Source organism: Capricornis sumatraensis, chromosome 15 (genome assembly GCF_032405125.1).
Source record: "Capricornis sumatraensis isolate serow.1 chromosome 15, serow.2, whole genome shotgun sequence".
NCBI lineage: Eukaryota > Metazoa > Chordata > Mammalia > Artiodactyla > Bovidae > Capricornis > Capricornis sumatraensis.
This window is the reverse complement of record NC_091083.1, coordinates 81987454-82001598: the sequence shown is the minus strand read 5'-3', so window position 1 is coordinate 82001598 and position 14145 is coordinate 81987454. Positions and strand designations below refer to the sequence as shown.

The 14145-nt window shown below is 50.5% G+C and overlaps 1 protein-coding gene across 1 annotated transcript in view; it reads right to left on the bottom strand.

The window, feature by feature from the left end:
- BCAS4 (breast carcinoma amplified sequence 4) overlaps window positions 1–12151 on the bottom strand; it is a 59318-nt gene extending 47167 nt beyond the window's left edge. Inside the window, exon 1 of the mRNA XM_068987773.1 lies at window positions 12018–12151. Coding sequence (XP_068843874.1) covers window positions 12018–12107 — 90 coding nt within the window. The 5' untranslated portion in view covers window positions 12108–12151. The remainder of the gene's footprint in view (window positions 1–12017) is intronic.
- Between the last annotated feature and the right edge of the window lie 1994 nt (window positions 12152–14145).

Sequence of the window (14145 nt, the reverse complement as noted above, 5' to 3'; positions counted from 1 at the left end):
TGCCGGGCTGGATGAAGCACAAGCTGGAATCAAGATTGCCGGGAGAAATATCAATAACCTCAGATATGATGAGGATACCACCCTTATGGCAGAAAGCGAAGAGGAACTAAAGAGCCTCTTGATGAAAATGAAAGAGGAGAGTGAAAAAACTAGCTTAAAACTCAACATTCAAAAAACTAAGATCGTGGCATCTGGTCCCATCACTTCATGGCAAATAGATGGGGAAACAGTGGAAACAGTGACAGATTATTTTCTTAGCCTCCAAAATCACTGCAGATGGTGACTGCAGCCATGAAATTAAGATGATTGCTCCTTGGAACAAAAACTATGACAAACCTAGACAGCATATTAAAAAGCAGAGACATTCCTTTGGCGACAAAAGTCCATCTAGTCAAAGCTATGTTTTTTCCAGTAGTCCTGTGTATGGATGTGAGAGTTGGAGCATCAAGAAAGCTGAGCGCTAAAGAATTGATGCTTTTGAACTGTGGTGTTGGAGAAGACTCTTGAGAGTCCTTTGGACAGCAGGGAGATCAAACCGGTCCATCCTAAGGGAGATCAGTCCTAGGTGTTCATTGGTAGGATTGAGGCTGAAGGTCCAATACTTTGGCCACCTGATATGAAGAACTGACTTATTAGAAAAGATCCTGATGCTGGGAAAGATTGAGGGTGGGAGGAGAAGGGGATGACAGAGGATGAGATGGTTAGATGGCATCACTGACTTGACAGACATGAGTTTGAGCAAGCTCCAAGAGTTGGTGATGGACAGGGAGGCCTGGCATGCTGTGGTCCATGGGGTCGCAAAGAGTCGGACACAACTGAGCGACTGAACTGAACTGAATGAAATTGTACACTTTAAATGGGTGGACTGCACATTACGTGAATTATATTACAACAGCACTGCTTACACACACTCTCTCTCTCTCTGGAAAATCTTTCTAGAAAACACAAGGTCCGCACAGCCCAGGACAAGGCTGCTGAAGATCTACACCTTTCGTCACAATATTTTCAGAAAAGCCAGACGTTAGGATTTTTATGTGAAAACTCCACTTTTTTTAGGGTTGGCGTCTACTTAGCATTTTACAAATCAGATCACCCGGCCAACCAGAGGACACCCATGTGCAGCCAGACCAAGTCAGGGGGGTGGGGGTGGGTTCAGCTTTTGCTTGACACTTGGTGCTTCGGCCTGACCTTGTCCTCTGTCCCCCAGCCAGGCCAGGCCATGGTCCATGAGTGCAGGATGGGAGTGAAAACGAGCCTGGCCCAAGGACTGTGAGCCCTCCCCACACCCAGGGCAGGGCAAAGTAGGAACGCCTCCTCTTCTCCCAAAGCACTTGTGGTGGCCCCTTCAGATGGCAGGGAAAGCAAAGGTCTTTAGCAGAAGCAGTCTCATCTCTGTGCACAGGATGAAAGGGCTGGACTGATGTCAGAAAAGAAAGATCCTGGGACCTGGGGCCAGCCACGAATGAAGGCCTGGAAAGAGCAAAGGAAGGAACTCTCCTTCCTTGCGCTGGAATCTCAAACCCGGAGGGGGCTGGCCCATCAGATGATGATCCACTTCCCAAAGAGGAGACGCAGGAACTCCTTCCTCTAGGCCCCCAAAGCAGCCCAAGTAAGCATTCCCGTCCCCGAGGGACCCTTGACCTTGAGGTCTAAATGTCCGGAAGGGCTGACTGTTCTTGCCCTGACCCTGACGAGAAGGTTAATTTGGCAACAGCAACTAAAAAAAGAAATTTTTTTAAAGATTAATTTATTGATCTTTGCCTGCACTGGGCCTTAGCTGTGGCACACTGGCTCAGCTGCCCCGCAGCATGTAGCATCTTAGTTCCCTAACCAGGGATCCAACCCAAGTACCCTGCGTCGGAAGGCAGACTCTCCGACGCTGGACCACCAAGGACGTTCCCCTTAAATTTTAAAAGCATGTATCCTTGGACCTTGTAAATCCCCCGCGAGGTATATCCTCCAGACATATTTGCACAAACGCAGAATGATGTAAGTACAGAGATACTCATTGTAATAGACTGTGACCGCAAAAGGAGAGGAACGGTTACCTAAATTACCATTCAGACCGAAATGGGATTGTTTGGCGGCTAGAAGCTATTGGCGCGCTTGCTGTGCGCGCAAGTGTAAAGCTAAGGCACAGCGAGTGAAGACAGCAAGATGCCGTGGGGGCGGGGCCATGGGCGGGGCCATGGGCGGGGCCTCACGCATCGCTCCGTGGTCACAGGGACCTTTGGATTCTGTACCGTGTGCACACATTTTTTATTTTTAAACAAAACGTATTTAAAGAGAATCAACTCTGGGCTTCCCTAGTGGCTCAGTGGTAAAGAATTCACCTGCCAATGCAGGAGTGAAGTGAAAGTTGCTCAGTCGTGTCCGACTCTTTGTGACCCTGTGGACCATACAGTCCATGGGATTCTCCAGGCCAGAATACTGGGTGGGTAGCCTTTCCCTTGTGCAGGGGATCTTCCCAACCCAAGGATCGAACCCAGGTCTCCCACGTGGCAGGCGCATTCTTTACCAGCTGAGCCACCAGAGAAGCCTGATCCAGGGAGATCCCACAGGCAGAGGAGCAATGAAGCCTGTCTGTCACAACTGCTGAGCCCGTGCTCTGGAGTCTGGGAGCCGCAACTGCTGCAGCCCACGCTCCCCAGGATCCGTGATCTGCAACAGAGAAGCCACCGCAACGAGAAGCCCGCACACCACAGCCCGAGAGGAGGCCCCCGCTCGCCACAAGCAGAGAAAAGCCTGTGGGTCAACAAAGACCCAGCACAGCCAAAAATAAATAAATAAATACAATTATTTAAAATCAAATCAACTCCAATCCACTTAGAGGAACCCACAGGCCAAATGTCCACCACATTTGCCCCAAGGAATCAATTCAGATCCTGAAACAGTTTAAGAGAACCGGGGGCTCGTGTGGACCATGCAAGGAGCAACTATGCTTTGCAAACCAAAAACTGGGATCTACGGTTGGCCTCATGTACACAGATAGAGAAAGTTAGCCCTGGACTTCCAGGCCTCCAGGTGGTCATGCTAGTGCGAGGAACTCACCATCTTCTGCACAAGTGGAGGCTGAAATCGCCCTCCTGCAAACATGAAGTAGAATTATCAGTAGAATTATCAGAGGGCATGTCCCACCCCCTCTCCCACCTGTTCGCAGAGCCCTGTGAGTGGGCGCGCCTCCTTTGCAGTCTTACTTCCCAGCACCTGGTTCGGGGTCCACACCCAGTACCGGTTCCAGAAACACCTACAGAATGAATAAATGGATAATCGTAGCTAATGCCACTGATCACTTACTGTGGGCCAGACTCCGAGCCAAGTATCACCCGCGCATCACCTCACCCAACCCCACAGCTCGGGAGGACGGGCGGAGGGGGGGCAGGGCTGAGATCCGAACCCAGGCCCTATGGCTCTTGAGCTGACCTCCCACCATGCAGCCTGACCAGGGCAGGGGCGCTGGTGGGGTCGGGGGGCATACATCTGCAAAGGATGCTGCTTCAATGGATACGCGAGGAGTCAGTAGCCAGTGCTGTAGACGCCACAGCAGGCAGGATCGAAGGGTTTTCTGCCCTCTGAGTGGCAGGGAGCCAGCACTCCAGGCTTGCAGCAGGTCCCACTTGCAGGGGGGCGAGGTGTGAGCTACCCACCAGGCTGACCATCAGAATCTCCAGAGAGGGCTTACAAGTCCAGATCCCCAGGCCCGGGCTGCCTCCCGGGTGCCCCCAACAGTCAGCAGCCACAGGGACTTTCCAACAGACAAATCAGTCTTGGTAACCCTGGGCTTCTCAATCCTGCTGGAAAGCTTTCAGCATTCCAGTGCCCAGGAGGTGCCCACTCCAGTGAAATGAGGGTATCAGGGGTGGGAGGCAGGCAGCAGCTCTTTCATCGCTGGTGGAGACCGCAGATGAGGCCAATGTGAGCTGAAGGTTGGGGATCACGCCCTACACCAGGGCTCACACCCTGGCCATACTCCACCCTACCCCCTAGAGATGGATCTATCTTAATCTCTTATGTATTCAGTTCAGTTCAGTTGCTCAGTCGTGTCCAACTCTTTGCGACCCCATGAGCTGCAGCACTCCAGGCCTCCCTGTCCATCACCATCTCCCGGAGTTCACTCAGACTCACGTCCATCGAGTCCGTGATGCCATCCAGCCATCTCATCCTCGGTCGTCCCCTTCTCCTCCTGTCCCCAATCTCTCCCAGCATCAGTCTTTTCCAATGAGTCAATTCTTTGCATGAGGTGTCCAAAGTACTGGAGCTTCAGCTTTAGCATCATTCCTTCCAAAGAAATCCCAGGGCTGATCTCCTTCAGAATGGACTGGTTGGATCTCCTTGCAGTCCAAGGGACTCTCAAGAGTCTTCTCCAACACCACAGTTCAAAAGCATCAATTCTTCGGCGCTCAGCCTTCTTCACAGTCCAACTCTCACATCCATACATGACCACTGGAAAAACCATAGCCTTGACTAGATGGACCTTAGTTGGTAAAGTAATGTCTGTTTTTGAATATGCTATCTAGGTTGGTCATAACTTTTCTTCCAAGGAGTAAGCATCTTTTAATTTCATGGCTGCAATCACCATCTGCAGTGATTTTGGAGCCTAGAAAAATAAATTCTGACACTGTTTCTACTGTTTCCCCATCTATTTCCCATGAAGTGATGGGACCAGATGCCATGATCTTCGTTTTATGAATGTTGAGCTTTAAGCCAACTTTTTCACTCTCCTCTTTCACTTTCATCAAGAGGCTTTTTAGTTCCTCTTCACTTTCTGCCATAAAGTTGGTGTCCTCTGCATATCTGAAGTTATTGATATTTCTCCCGGCAATCTTGATTCCAGCTTGTGTTTCTTCCAGTCCAGCATTTCTCATGATGTACTCTGCATAAAAGTTAAATAAGCAGGGTGACAATATACAGCCTTGACATACTCCTTTTCCAATTTTGAACCAGTCTGTTGTTCCATGACCAGTTTTAACTGTTGCTTCCTGACCTGCATACAGATTTCTCAAGAGGCAGGTTAGGTGGTCTGGTATTCCCATCTCTTTCAGAATTTTCCACAGTTTATTGTGATCCACACAGTCAAAGGCTTTGGCATAGTAAATAAAGCAGAAATAGATGTTTTTCTGGAACTCTCTTGCTTTTTCCATGATCCAGCGGATGTTGGCAATTTGATCTCTGGTTCCTCTGCCTTTTCTAAAACCAGCTTGAACATCAGGGAGTTCACGGTTCACATATTGCTGAAGTCTGGCTTGGAGAATTTTGAGCATTACTTTACTAGCATGTGAGATGAGTGCAATTGTGCGGTAGTTTGAGCATTCTTTGGCTTTGCCTTTCTTTGGGATTGGAATGAAAACTGACCTTTTCCAGTCCTGTGGCCACTGCTGAGTTTTCCAAACTTGCTGGCATATTGAGTGCAGCACTTTCACAGCATCATCTTTCAGGATTTGAAACAGCTCAACTGGAATTCCATTACCTCCACTAGCTTTGTTCGTAGTGATGCTTTCTAAGGTCCACTTGACTTCACATTCCAGGATGTCTGGCTCTAGATTAGTGATCACATCATCATGATTATCTGGGTCGTGAAGATCTTTTTTGTACAGTTCTTCTGTGTATTCTTGCCACCTCTTCTTAATATCTTCTGCTTCTGTTAGGTCCAAACCATTTCTGTCCTTTATCGAGCCCATCTTTGCACGAAATGTCCCCTTGGTATCTCTAATTTTCTTGAAGAGATCTCTAGTCTTTCCCATTCTGTTGTTTTCCTCTGTTTCTTTGCATTGATCGCTGAAGAAGGCTTTCTTATCTCTCCTTGCTATTCTTTGGAACTCTGCATTCAGATGCTTATATCTTTCCTTTTCTCCTTTGCTTTTCGCCTCTCTTCTTTTCACAGCTATTTGTAAGGCCTCCCCAGACAGCCATTTTGCTTTTTTGCATTTCTTTTCCATGGGGATGGTCTTGATCCCTGTCTCCTGTACAATGTCATGAACCTCATTCCATAGTTCATCAGACACTCTATCTATCAGACCTAAACCGTTAAATCTATTTCTCACTTCCACTGTATAATCATAAGGGATTTGATTTAGGTCATACCTGAATGGTCTAGCGGTTTTCCCTACTTTCTTCAATTTAAGTCTGAATTTGGCAATAAGGAGTTTATGATCTGAGCCACAGTTATAGGTGCATGAAGTAAGTGGTTTTTGCCCTTAAAGTTTTTATTTACACCACACACACCTCTGAGCATCTCCTTTTCTCCCCTGGCTCCAGAATGGTGTGTTCAGAGCGGCTCCTGCTGCAACCATGAGCCATCTGCTGTGCAGAAGCATCCCTACGTGACCAGCCCACACGGGTGGGCACCAGCGTTACTTCCCACCTTTGGGACTCTGTTTCCAAGCTTCTTGGTTAGTGCTGAGAATCAGCAGACTGGGAGCTTTTAGCCACGGTTCCCAAGGTGACCCACCCGCAAAGCCCAGATGTCCTGTGATAATAGACTGTTCAGAGTCGGGAATGGGTCCTTCCGCTGCTGGACAGTTCAGCCCGGGGAAACAGGAACTGTCTTCTGAGAAACACTACCTTTCTCCAAGCGCCCACTTTGGCCTTGACTCTCACACCCCCGAAGGCTCTGATTCAGGGAGCCTGGCCAGCTCGACCCACGTCCACCTGGATGTCCACATCTGTGATCCCCCTGCGGCCGCGCCAGCCCCTCCGACTTGTTCTGGCACTGCACTAAGTCCACAGATCGGATCCTGTCTTTCTCCTGCTCACAGCCAGCTCGGCTCTGCTCACAGCTTCCATCCATGACCCCCTAGAATCGAATTCCAGACTCCTCCCTTTGGGCCCTGCCCACTCTCTCCTCGATCACTGAGGTCCACCCACTCGGGCACCTCCTGGGTCATCATCTTTCCTTGCTTCTAGCCACACATACAATGCCAGATCTCTGCCTGGTGGTTCCTTCCAGTCCTCCCTGTGTGTCTCCATCGCAGCCCCCAGGTGTCTCCTCTGGGGCATATACCACTGTTCGCTACTCTGTAGGATTGTTCCTAGCCAGCTCATCTCCTGTGCTCGAGGGCAGGCACCGCATCTATCTCGCTGGCCTCTCCCCTGTGCTCGGCACACTGTCCGGCCCGCAGCAAGTCCACCATAAGGATCAGAGGAATAAACTAACCCAGAACTATATCTCAAAACACAGTAGCCTGTGCCCTGGAACCCACCCACAGAGTTCTAATCTGAACACCCAAAATTTGAAAGCAGAAAGGGGACTAGCAGGTCACAAGAATAAGACAAATGCCAGGGCTCCCAGAGGCACGTGGGGTCTACAGGTTGGACACAATAAACAGTCTCTGCTTCCACAAAGAAACGGTCTCGTCTACATTTTGTCTTGAGACCCAAGGGCATTTGGGGCTAATTCATGTTTTCCTATTTCAGTCCAGACTCCTGGTTTGGAGAAAGAGTTTCCTCTCCTCTTATCATGACTATAGGAACGTCACAGGTTCAAGGACAAAGGTAAGTGGTAACTGATACCAGCTTCAGTAGAGGGGGACAATAAGGAGGGGTGGGGACTGCGGCAAACAGGGGACCACAAGTAGAAAACAGGGACCAAGGGTTTCCAGACTGTCCGTTGTTTTATTTTTCTTTTCTTTTTTTGTGTCCGTTATTTTAAACAAACAAGAAACTCAGATTTTTTTTTTTCATGAAAATTCTCCATTTAAGAACCCCTTTGTGAAAAAAGGATTAAACAGCAACAAAAAAGAACCCCTCTGTGAAGGGAACCAATCATATCAGAGTTTTGGATTCAGCCCCTGGGCCACCAGTTTGCAGCCCGGGACCTCATCCACGGGTTAACTCTCCCCTCTCACCTCTGCCCACTCAGGCCGAGCAAGTGTGAGCAAGCGAAGTCCTTTACGTCCTTCCAGGCAGACCATGAACCCCATCTGTGGGCCAAAACCTGTCCTGCATCCCAGCACAGGAACCAAATGGAACTCTGAGTCTTGTCAGGAATTCCCCGCTGGGTGGGTATCAGGACTCAGCCATCCAGGAGAGCCCCCAAGAGGCAAACATCTCTTTCTCTCCCTGCCATCTTGAAGCAGCTTCCGGAGACCCTGCCTGAAAGTTCCCCCAAAAGAGGAAGTTCAAATCAGAGAGAGAAAGGAAAGCACAAAAAGTTGGTCGGACAGAAAAACCCAAAGGCCCTGGAAAGTGTGAAATGCTTCCCGGTCGACTGGTCAACACGCAGCCCTTCAGTGGCTCCTCCACCCAGGGAGGCGGTGCAAAGCCCTCTCTCTGGTCCTCTCACTGCCCCCCCCCCCGCCCCACCGTCCCCCCCGCCTCTACCTGCTGCTCTTCTCCCCGCATGATTACCCTGCTTCATCCCACCCCAGGGCCTTTGCAAGTTCTGTTTCCTCTGCCTGGGACATTTTTCTCCTCCTTTTCAGGCTGGTCAACTCCTGTTCATGCTTCAGAGCTCAGCCCAAACTGATGTCGCCTCAGGGAAGCCCTCCCTGACCACTCCCAGACAAAGTGGGGGTCCCTCTGCTACTCAGCCTCCTGGATCTCTGTGCTCCCTCTTCCCCGCACATCCCTCAGGGGTTTGGAGAGGCCTTCCCCACCCAAGTCTCCCAGACACTCTCTACCACATCACCCATGCTGCATTCTCCACGGTGTTCATCACAACGCAGAGGTTTTGTGTGTTACACGTTTACTGTCTGAGAGTAGGGCCAAGAAAGGGGGGCCCTTGTGTGGTTCACCCCCAGCACACAGCAGGGGTTTGAGGCGTTGAAGGACCCACCTCCCTAAGAACTCCAGGGCACCCCCAGAACTAGGGTCTGAGACTCCGACCGCTCCATTTAAAAACCCAAAGTGGCCCGAGGACACGGGCTGCTACAGAAGGCTCCAGGCACCCAGGCCTGATCCCAAACCAGGCTTCCCTTTCCCAGCTCATCTGCCCATCTCTATAAACAGCTGCAGCACGGGGGAACTGCTAATGAATTAAGCTTTAAGTAGATGCTGCAAGTGACTCCACCCGGGCAGTTTTTGCTCCTTTTGGTAAATAAACTTCAGCAAGAGCTCGAAGTGCCTTTATTGCCGTGTGGAGCTACAGGGAGTTCGGCTCTTCATTACAGCCCTTACAAATGAGCATGAGCCAGCTCATGTCTGAGTTAGAGAGAGCCCCGAGTGAGCAGAGGAAGTGAATGCATGCCGCTTCTCCTGGAGGCTGTCCCTAAACAGACAAAATGAGGCTGAGCCCCTGGGCACAATGACATCTTGCTGCTGAGAGTAAGGTGGAGAACGAACAAGAAAGACACTCAGGTTACTTAAATCCTTAAGCAGGTACACAGCCTCAATGCCCGTGCCTGGGGGCGTGGTTCAGAAATGACCAGACAGCCACAGGATGTTGCTTATTTGGTGAGGCCCTCAGGTTTCAGTTATGAGGTTGACATAGCAACATCCTAGCTCCTGGGTCACTGCCAGGACGCGATGACACAGTCCACGAACAGAGTTCAGCGTGCCACTGGCACATAGTATATGCTCAGAAGATAGGAGGGATTCTTACATAGTGGTAGTCAAGTATGGGTGTGACAGCTGGACCATAAAGAAGGCTGAGTGCCAAAGAATTGATGTTTTCGAACTGTGGTGCTGGAGAAGACCCTTGAGAGTCTTCTCAGCAAGGAGACCAAACCAGTCAATCCTAAAGGAAATCAACCCTGAATACTAATTGGAAGGACTGATGCTGAAGCTCGAATACTAATTGGAAGGACTGATGCTGAAGCTCCAATACTATGGCCACCTGGTGTAAACAGTCGACTCACTGGAAAAGACCCTGATGCTGGGAGAGACTAAAGACAGACAGAAAAGAGGGCGACAGAGATGGTTGGATGGCATCACTGACTCAGTGGCCAAGAGTCTGAGCAAACTCTGGAAGGTGGTGAGGGACAGGGAGGCCTGGCATGCTGCAGTCTATGGGGTCACAAAGAGCTGGACACGACTTGCCAACTGAACAACATTATGTAATGGCAGGACACTAGAAGGGTGAAGAATGATGAAGACCTTACACTCTCCAACATGGAAGCTGCCAGCCTCTTACGACTATTGAAAGTGAAAGACGCTCAGTTGTGTCCGACTCTTTGCGACACCTTGGACTATACAGTCCATGGAATTCTCCAGGCCAGAGTACTGTAGCCTTTCCCTTCTCCAGGGGATCTTCCCAACCCAGGGATTGAGCCTAGGTCTCCCATATTGCAGGCGGGTTCTTTACCAGCTGAGCCCCCAGGGAAGCCCTTACGACTATTAAATGTGGCTGGTCCACACCTTGGTGTGTTGTAAGCTTAATATCCCAAGCCTGGTTTTGAAAACTTAGTCCAAAGAAGAGAATGCAAAAATCTCATTGATGGAGAAGGAAATGGCAACCCACTCCAGTTCTCTTTCGTGGAAAATTCCATGGATGGAGGAGCCTGGTAGGCTACAGTTCATAGGATCGCAAAGAGTCGGACACGACTGAGCAACTTCACTGGCACTATAGTTTACTCGTTATTCAAACTGTCCCCAGCAAATATGTGTATCTTGAATTTAATATATATATATATATCACTGAATTCTTTTTACATTGATGACATGCTGAAAGGACATTTTGGATAGTTATTTTAAATATATTGAAACTTGTACATCTTAATCTTATAGCATTGTATGTCAATTAGATCTCCATAAAACTGGGAAAAATATATTGACAATTTCACCTGTTTCTTCTCCCTTTTTGTATGGCTCCTAGAATATTTAAAATGTTAAAAAAAATAAAATTATTGGCTCGTATTTGGCTCAAATTATATTTCTATTGGACAGCTCTTACATTCTGACATGGAAATATGTCCATACTATTTTTTAAACTGAGATAGAATTCACATACTATAACATTTAACCTTTTAAAGTGTACAATTTTGTGGTGTTCAGTGAATTCACAAAGTTGTGCAACCATAGGCAGTAATTCCAGAACATTCTCATCACCCTGAAAAGATGCCCTGTGCCTTGCCATTAAGTCACTTCCTATTTGTCCATGCTATTTTGAATAACGAAAAGCAAGTTGCAGAACAGCATTCTAGTATTAAGCGGGTTTTTTGTAAAAACTAATTATGTATAATTATTAGTACGCCTACTCACATTTGTAAATGCATTTTTAATATGCTTGGCATGATGTACACCAAACTGTGGAAGATGGTTATCTCTGGGAACCAGAACTGGGGTGAGAAAGATAGAAGGTGCTTCCTCTTTATTTTAAATACTTGCGGACCACTTCTGAGATTTTAAAAGAGAATGGGTTGACTTTCCGGCCCTAAATAAGTCCGGGTGAACTTGGGTAAATAACTTTCTCATGGCCCTGTCAACATACTGGCTTCAGCTGGAAGATGAAGAATCCAGCGTTAGACCTACTTTTTATTCTGTGCTTTTAAAACAGCAAGAACAGCCAGAGATGAGGTATTTTTCCTCCTAGCAACAGAAGCGGACCGAGGCCGGGTGCATCCTCACAGACGCAGCCTGCCTGCCTCCTGCGGGAATCTGGCGTCAGCTCAGAGCCGAGCAGGCCAAGCGCGCGGGCAGAGGCGGGACCAGGGCTCGCCGCCCCGAGGGCCCGGGTTTGCAGAGGGCATCAGCTCTGAGCGCGCCTCCCTCTGGCGTCCCGGCGAATGCCGGGATTCGGGGAGAGGGGTTCGGGGAGAGGGGGTGCTCAGGTAAGGATGGGAGGCGAGTCTGGGCCCCTGAGAGCCGTGTCGGCTGGAGGACGGGGCGGGAGCGACCTGACGCGCATCTTTGGGTGACCCTGGGCAGCCACCGCGCCGCCGAGGAGGGACCTCGGGGGCCCCCCGTGCGTCCCCGGAGCCCCAGCGCCAGGTACGAGAGAAAGCTGCGGGGAAGCCGAGGGTCCGGGCTCAGCGCTCAGCGGTCCCCTCACCCCTATTCGTCCACTCCCCCGCTGGGGCGCGCGGCCCTGGACACCCCCAACCCCGAGACCCGCTTCCCCCACTTCCAGCCGCGTCCCCTACCTCGGCCCCGGGCTCGGGGGTCAGGAAGACCGCGAGCTCGCGCGCCCCGCCGCGCACGGGCTCCGGCCGATCGGCGTCCACGAGCAGCATCACGAGCGCGGCACGGTCCAGCCGGCGGAGGCTGCCCGGGAGCCCGACGCCGCGTCCCGGCCTCGGAGCCCCGCCCCCGGCCCGCTGCACGCCCCGCGGCCCGCCTGGCGGAGGCGGGGCCGGTGCGCGCCGAGCGGAGCGCCGGGCCGAGTGGGCAGCGCCGCCCAGTGGCGCGCCGCGCTCCCTGCGCCCGGCCCCCGCACCGCCTGGCAAACCAGCGTCTCAAACTCGCTTCCAGACGGCCATCATCGGGGGCTCCTTTAAAACGCCCCACGTCCAGGCCACACACAGTCTCTAGGCTTGGAACCTGGCCATCCGCATGGTTTGATGCCCGCCAGGTGATTCTAACACACCGCTGAGTTTGAGAACCGTGGGTACAGACTACCCCGTTGCATTGAAATCCGGTGGGGCAGCGGGCCCCAGCTCCTTGTGGCCCGGGGAGTTTGCTGAAGGAGAAGGGAACAGAGGATGAGACAGTTGGAGGGCATCACCGATTCCTTAGAGTCTGAGTTTGAGCAAGCTCCGGGAGTTGGTGAAGGACAGGGAAGCCTGGTGTGCTGCAGTTCATTGGGCCGCAGAGCGTCAGACACGACTGTGCGACTGAACTGAACTGGGAAGTTTCTAAAAGTCCGGAAGTCAGACCTCACCCCAGGCCTATTCAGCCAGAATCTCTGGAGGTGGAGCTTGGGCATCAGTAGTTTGTAAAGCTCCCCGGGTGGTTCCAGCGTGCATTCAGGATAGAGAACAGATATCTTAGAGAAGCCTTTCATTTAAAGACCACCCCTCCCCCATCACGCCGCCCACCAAGCTTCTCCTAGGACAGCTTGTTTGCGCCTGGCTGACAGTCCTAAAAGTTAGGGAAGCTTGGTGTAGCTTCCTCCCCGGGGCAGATTTTAAAATAACTCCACACGGAATCCTTAAGCACACTAAATTTGACCTCCACCCCCTAAGAGGCTAGTCTAGACTCCTTGATTGTTTAGTCGCTCAGTCATGTCCCGACTCTTTGGAACCCCATGGGCTGCAGGACGCCAGGCCTCCCTGTCCATCACCAACTACTGGAGCTTGCTCAAAACTCATGTCCATTGATTCGGTGATGCCATCTAACCATCTCATCTGCTGTTGTCCCCTTCTCCCACCTTCAATCTTTCCCAGCATCAGGGTCTTTTCCAGCTCTTTGTATCAGGTGGCCAAAGTATTGGAGCTTCAGCTTCAGCTTCAGTCCTTCCAGTGACTATTCAGGGTTGATTTCCTTTAGGATTGACTGGTTGGATCTCCTTGCTGTCCAAGGGGCTCCCGAGTCTTCTCCAGCACGACAGTTCAGAAGCATCTAGTCTTCAGCACTCAGCCTTCTTTATGGTCCAACTCTCACATCCATACATGATTACTGAAAAAACCATAGCTTTGACTAGATGGACCTGCTAGTGAGTCAAGTTTTTAAAAATGTAAGGAGGTATCCAGAGGTCTAGCAGTCTAATTTTTCCTGATTATTTTTCTTTTAAAGTGTTAGATTTAAAAAAAAAAAAAATGAGGCTCGGCTTAGGGCTAAAATAAGTATACAGGACTCCCCTTATCCTCATCCTGTTAAATCTGAATTTGTATTTTATCGGACAAGCTTAGGTAGGGGGGCGAGACCGTAGGCTTGGTGTGTCTTTTGGGTAATCCATCTTCCCCCTTCCACAGCTGTCCACTGCTAATTGCTTTACACCGCCACCCAAATAGCCAGGCTTTCGGGCCAGAGGAATATTCTGCAAAATTCTTGGCCAAGACTTGGGCCTCAGGTGCTAAGGAAGAGGACTTAATAGAAACTTACTGAACCTGCACTTGGACATTCATTGCTGTCCCGAGGCGTCTGATGCCCAGAGCTCTTCTGCATCACACAAGACAGCCAGCCCTCACCCCTGCGCACGGAACCGGCTTCAGATTAGCCAAACAGGCCTAAGTGCAGCAAACTTCCCCTGATGGAGGAATCTCAAAAACACAATGCTAAGAAAAAGAGAAGAGGGGGGAGGCAAGTCACAGAAGGCTCTGTAGGGCACGC